The 6,892-nt window shown below is 32.3% G+C and overlaps 1 protein-coding gene across 1 annotated transcript; it reads right to left on the bottom strand.

Annotated features, from left to right (window-relative positions):
• Window positions 1-657: 657 nt before the first annotated feature.
• LOC139892526 (lysine histidine transporter 2-like) lies at window positions 658-6,280 on the bottom strand. Its single transcript, XM_071875637.1, has 7 exons — window positions 6,024-6,280; window positions 3,193-3,582; window positions 2,463-2,856; window positions 2,278-2,383; window positions 2,081-2,172; window positions 1,913-1,981; window positions 658-929 (listed from the first exon to the last, which is right to left on the bottom strand). The coding sequence occupies exons 1-7, from the start codon at window positions 6,206-6,208 to the stop codon at window positions 831-833; spliced, it is 1,335 nt and encodes a 444-aa protein (XP_071731738.1). The 5' UTR covers window positions 6,209-6,280; the 3' UTR covers window positions 658-830.
• Window positions 6,281-6,892: the final 612 nt, after the last annotated feature.

The following is a 6,892-nucleotide window of genomic DNA, read 5'->3' as shown; positions in this document are numbered from 1 at the left end:
CAAATAAGTGGCTTTACCACTTGATAGATATTGGATCAAACACAAATCAAAAGGTAATGGATTTACCGCTCAATAGATAGTGGAACAAACACAAATGAGTTTGTGGGTGTACCACAAATCATAAAAATAATGATTTCCAACAGATGGCATAGGCCAAAGTATTGGAGCTATCATTTGGACACTTGCATGAAAAGTGATCGGAATCGGGGAGACCTTCATGAAACTGAGATGGAGAAAAACTGATTCGTATGTTGTTGCTCACATTTTTTAGTTATTGTATGTGTTTTCCCTACACCAGAAGGCTTGCATTCATATAAAATACCAAGGTTTTCGATCTTATCTATAACTGATAAACATTTTTCAGAATCTGATTTCAAACTGGAATTCTTATATGAAAACGAATTCGAATTCTTATCCAAAAAAACGTGACTTGCCCGCTAAGCTATGTCAAAACCATGTCAAAACTCGTAATCGCGCATGCCTGGATTTTCATAAATGCATTCGTTACCGCAGGTCGCGCGGGCATGTATTTGATTAGAGAAATCCCAAGCCCGAAACCAGGTTTGTGAAACCAAATAAACTTAACTAAAGAAAATGTTGAATAAACTCAAATAAAGAAAACATATAATTATAATCCTCTAAACATGAAAAGATCCTTCAAATGTTGAATTAGACATAGAGATAAAAGGTTTATGACTAATTGAAGTTGGGAAGCAGATCCATTAGCTTCGCGCATTGGACTCTTAGCTAGAAACATAAAAATCCATATTGTACTCTAAGAACAACATGATTGTTACCATAAGTACTACAAAAAAACCCATATCATATGATCACGAGTAAAATTCGTAGTCCTTCGCTTTCAGTATGATGTTTCGCATAGAACCAATTGGAGATAACAACGTCAGCGACACCCCAAAAAGTATGCAGGCCTACAAATCAAAACACAAAATTGATTTAGTCATTTCACACATCAAAATCAAAATGATTGTTAATAATAAAAACGAAACCATAAGAATTGTATGCCATCGTCCAGTGATAAACGCCAAAACCAGGACGTAAAATGTAATTTACTCTGTAATCTAACTACTAATAATTATAAGATTTGGCCCATACGTATATAGTTATATAAACATATAATTATAATTCTCTAAAACATGAAAAGATCCTTCAAACCATAAGACTTGGCGTTATTGTTTGTATTGGCCCAAGTAGTTTAGCCCGTTGGATTGTGGGCTTTGGGTTACTGGGGTAATTTGTAACAATGTTTGGTTTCATGAAATATTAAGATTTGGACCGGGTTTAGGTAATCCTAGATCCGATTATAAAAACCGTTTCAAACCCGGACCCACCGGGTCCCCATCTAGTTATTAACTAGCGGGTAAACGGGCTTGTTATTCGGGTCCCCATTTACATACGAACTATCAAGTAAACATGTTTTCCCACAGCTATTCGAATCATTATTCGGGTATACGGGCTGAGTAATCGGGTATACGAGCCGGATAATCAGGTTCATGGGTCGGGTTATCGGGTTATGAGCCGGGTATATGGAACCGGGTCTTTTCGGATATATGGGCCGGGTAATCGGGTTTGTGCCTAAAACCATCTCCGGACCTGCAAAAAAATTAAAAACGGTCCTCATACCTAGATCCATTTTTCCGGCTCGAACCCGGTCCAAAAATATCGTGTTTCAGATTTGCACATCGAGGGTGTTTTATGTTACTTCCTGATGGAGGAAAGCTGAAGAGGAAGGCAAACCTTTCAAAATGGGCTACTAATTTCACTGACTAAACTAATTGGGCTTCTACAAACAATGTTATATACAATTATTATTATATGTACATTAATTAATTAACAATAAATTGAAAACCTCAAATGATTAAAACCTAAAAGAGATAGTGCAACTGCAACTTACCCAATTTATCCACCAATCAAGACCAAATTTTTTGGGCTTTTTGAGGATTAGCCATATAACACAAGGAAGCTGCAAATAAAGACACAAAAATTAACATACTTTACTTCTGTGTAATAAAAACTTATCTCCGTTTTAATTTGTATATCAAATATCAATACTTTAACTTACATAATATGAAGTTGGAGCAAATGCAATGCCTCCTAAGAAACCCAAAACACCTCCAAAAAATGGGAATGTCATGCCTATGAACAATGTGAAGGCTGCCAACAAAACATCAAACAATAATTGACAATTAACTAAAAGTGCTAAACAAATAACAAATTCATCATAATATATATAACCAAGTTGCGAATTAAAAGACTCACCAACAAAAATAGTTCTAGCCACAAATCGTAGGGATTTAGACGGTTTGAATTTCAGATTAATCACCAAATAGTACTCGATCATATCAAACACCGGCATTGCAAATACCTAATCAAAAAAATTGTTGGATGTAATTAACAATTTTGTAGTGAAAAGGTTAGGTTGATGATCAAGATTTAAGTTATACCTGATAGCTTCCAATAACATGAACAAGAACAAAAATGTTCGCAAGAGCAACAAGAATCGGAGGGCGTTGAAGTGACATTAAAATATTGTCTTCAACAGTATTACCAAAAGCCCAATACCCGCACCACGCAACAGGAAAAAAACACAATGCTACCACAATGTACGCGAAAACAACCCCTTTCCACATAGGTTTCTTAGAAGGGACTTCTGGTGTTGAAGGGATAGTTGCTTGGATCTCCAAGACAACATTATGGCCCGCAAATGCAAACGCTACATCACCTAATCCAGTCAAGAATCCGAATGTATGGCCCACAGTGGTTGAAGCCTTATTTGTGTAATCAACATTGGGTTGAACCCCTTTGTGTAAACAGGCCGCCCATGTCATTGTAGAATAACTAAATACAAATTAAATAATCATGTATAAGGTCATTTTTTCATTTGAACATAAAAACAAATAGGAATTTTGAGTTCAAAATGGGGTCTCATTTTTTTCCTTCCCAAAACTTGTTATATTTTAAGGATATTTTGGTAATTGTTTAACTCTAAAAAATCATAGATTTGAAGTGTAAATAGTGTAAAAAAATTTTGTAGGATCATAGGACCCCACAACCCCAAGGGCGTACTCGTTCAGTTCAAGCTTAACCAAGAAGTTGCGGGTTCAATTTGAAATTTATGCACATATGTTTAATGTTCTACACAATAACTATGCAAATATTTAAAGTAGAACATACCAGACAGACATAATCGCAGCAAGAAGCGAAATACCAGTGATGGAGTTGAAGTTAGGGAGATGGGAGAGTAAGAATTGGACTGAGGCGAACATCATGATGTAATAAGTGAGTCGAATGGGTGGGCCCGTACCATTAGGGGATAATGTGTCGACTGCTTTTTGAATGGACTTGCCCCCGGTTATCATGTAAACAATGCAGCATCCAACTTCAACAATGAGTTGTAGGGGTACAATAATCCAAAGTCCGAGTTTCGGACCGAAGGCTGCTTGGCCTAGCTCGTGGTAACGATCAAAACGCTTGCCGGGAACACACTCATGCATCTCAACCATTTGCCATAACGTGTAGAGAGTAACAACCCACGATAAAACCATTAGTGTAACGCCAACACCCCTAAAATTAATAAGAATTTGGGAAATGTAAGAACTAGCATTTTACAAAGTGATACATGTTGCATAAAGTTGTATTATGATCTATAAGCTTTTGTCACTTTGTTTTGTTTGTTCAAAGTTTCTTTTAAGTTTGAGTTCGTGATGGACTTTATTTGTACTTTGTGGGTTAAATTGGGGTTTTTAACGGGTCAAGGCAGAAGTTTGCCAATAAATATTACTCCATAATAGATAGATAAAGATAAATAATATTAAAATGTAAAAAAAACACCGACCCTACCAATCTACATCTTTGTCCTAGTTATTACGAGCTAAACAAGTCATGGACCTCATGTGATTCGAGTTCAACTTTCTTTGGATTCAAAGTATGTTAACACATAATATTACATTTCAATTATATAAAAATGCAAGTATTTAGTACGTATTGAGATGTATATCAATTTCTTTTTATTCATTTATCTAAGCAAATATATATGATTATATAAAGTTCTTTTGACATCTCACAACATATTCAACACAATTTTTTCCATAAATATATACATTTGTTCCCTCTAAATTTAAACCTATAACCTAATAATTAAATGTGCACCTTGATACCATTTTGTATTAATATTAATACTATTAATATAAAACTTTACTTACTAAGTATCAAGATTAAGCCAGAAAACGTTCAAACTTCACTGAAAATTATTTGAGGTGGTCATAAAAAAATTTCAAAAAATAATCATAAAAAATCGTAGAGTGTATTTTCTTAAGAGTTTAGTCAAAACTAGTTGCAACTTAAATATGTAAATTTACGTAAATGACATAAACAAATTATACATAATTATTAAGGGGTATTTGATGATAATTTTCAATTTCATAAGCTTTTAGCTTACGTTAATAAGCTACTTCAAGTAATATTTTGCTTTCAATAGGATATTTTTTCCATAAACTCTTAAAGATTTTTGTCTGCCGAAAGTAGAAACTTACAAGAAAAATAAGTTTAAGTTTTCCCGAGCTCCTAAAAATTCATGTGCCAAGCATACCCCTAATATTATAATTTCGACACATAGTTTGTTGCTACCACTTATACCACATAAGCAAACTTCCAAAATTTTATCAGCTATTTTGATTGCTCAAAATTAGTAAAAACAAAAGAAGATATAGAAATAATGTACCTACGTATCATCAAAAGATCGTTTCTTTAGAATGAAGTAATACCACTTAAAGACGACCAAATTAAATCAATGTTTAACAACTTCAAGAAAACCAAAATCAGAATACAAACATAATTGTATTTTTGTCTATAATTGAACGTAGTTCATTGTTTGCTTCGAAATTTTAATAAGAACGGTTAGAGATTAAAACAGCAATTTGATTTATTTTCTTTTTATCATACAAAAAAAGTTGACTTTTCTATTTAGATAAATTACTTGAATAGTGATATAATTAAACAATCGGTAATAATCGAGTATTCATTAACAATAAAATTACCTGTACGTATCAGATTAATTGTGGTTTTATACTTTATTTATATTTATATAAATTCACTTCTGTAATAACATAATTAATTAATTATAAATAAGAATATATAGTTATACAATTATACTCTTAAAATACCAATAAAAAGTATTGGCAAAAGCAATCAATTAAAACGATGGATTGAAGGACACTCTTTAAAAGATGAGACACGTGATACATGGATGGATCTATACATAGAGTTATTTTGGTTGTAGTTTTGTTAAAGAGAGATTTTTTCATAGTTATTATATCTATATCTATAATAATGTATAACTATAAACAATAACTATAACTATTTATATTTATAATACAATACATACATACTATACAATGAATGATGTATATATTATAATATAATATATATAGTCTAAAATATTGGTAGATGTATGATGAAAGTACCACTATTACCGCGAGCCAACCAGCCAACCTGCCGGTCCCTCTTTTAGTAGCTGAGAATACTGATGAAAACATGAATGTGGTGCTTAAACGTATTAAGGGGATGCCAACAATAAATAAAAAAGATTATATTCATCATCAAAACATTACTCATGTACACGTTTTGGGTTTTTAATTGTGTTCTTTTTTAATAATAACAATGTAAATTTCAAGATCGATTTTATAATATTTTTTGAGTAGTAAAACATGAGCAATAAAGCTTGATTTTTCCCTTTTTGACTCTTCAAATCTAAGTTTTTAACTGAAATTAAACCACCCGAACCATTTAAAAAAAATCAAATCAGTTTTATCAACTTTAATTAAACCGACCTTTTTACTCCCCTACCCTTTAGAGTTTCGTACATTTACATATGTACTAATCGTTATACTTTCACCAACAGCATATAATTGTCGTAAAAACATCAACAAACCAAAAAATAACAAAGTTATTAGGTTATGTTCACGAGAGTTACTTGATTCGTTGCACAATAAAATAAAAAAACGTACCATCCGAGTTCAGACATGGCGTACGGAAGACCGAGAATACCGGCTCCAACCATGGCGGTGACGTTATGAAAAGCGGAGTACCACCATTTAGCGTCTCTTGATGACGTCACCGGCAACCAATCATTCAACGATTTCTCGTCGGCTTCCATTTTTGCTGATGCCTCCATTGCAGCTTCGGTGTCCATGTTGATCGATTGTTTGCAAATCGGTTGAGAACGATGAAATTTGCAACAAGATCAGGGATTTGTAATTCTTGAAATTTTAGGGTTTACCGAGTATCGCTCAAAGAGAGAGTAAAACGGATTATAAACTGAAAATAGGAGGTTGGTTATACTCCGTAATATTTATACAAAAAGGATATGTAAGTGTAAATATATACGGAGTCGTAACGTATTTTATATTTTATTTTGAATTTTGAATTCTAAGATAACAATATATAATTTACTCCGTAGTACATTTATATGTTTATATTAATTATTACTCCGTATTACTTATCACTATAGTATTATAATATTATTTTCATGATATGTTGTTTTATGATAAACAAGTACGTTTGATTTTATTTACTTTTTCAATTCAAATGTGATAAGATGATACTTTTTAAAATATAAGAGTGATAACGTATCGTATTAGATTATATAAATCGTTATCATCGTATATTATTACCATATAATCATATATCGTATCGTATATAGAAAGATAAGAATGAATTAATCTCAAATTCTTTGGTAGTTATTAGCTAATTAATGTAAATCGTGTATTACGGAGTAACTATATTATTACTTACAATAAGGATTCCTTTTGAAGTAATGGCATTGTTTGTGTTGTAAACAATCACTTCTTCCAATTTTTAGTGTCCCTTAAAATTA

The sequence above is a fragment of the Rutidosis leptorrhynchoides genome, chromosome 2 (genome assembly GCF_046630445.1).
Source record: "Rutidosis leptorrhynchoides isolate AG116_Rl617_1_P2 chromosome 2, CSIRO_AGI_Rlap_v1, whole genome shotgun sequence".
In the NCBI taxonomy this organism is placed as follows: Eukaryota; Viridiplantae; Streptophyta; class Magnoliopsida; order Asterales; family Asteraceae; genus Rutidosis; species Rutidosis leptorrhynchoides.
This window is presented reverse-complemented; position numbering and strand designations above follow the sequence as displayed.

Bases quoted from the DNA above. Each gene is read 5' to 3' on its own strand.
- LOC139892526 (XM_071875637.1), bottom strand. From the start codon at position 6,208: ATGGACACCGAAGCTGCAATGGAGGCATCAGCAAAAATGGAAGCCGAC. The intron at 1,982-2,080 runs GTAAGTTAAAGT...CTTTATTTGCAG, and splicing joins TTGCTCCAACTTCATATTAT to CTTCCTTGTGTTATATGGCT. The intron at 930-1,912 runs GTAAGTTGCAGT...TTTGATTTGTAG, and splicing joins TTGATTGGTGGATAAATTGG to GCCTGCATACTTTTTGGGGT.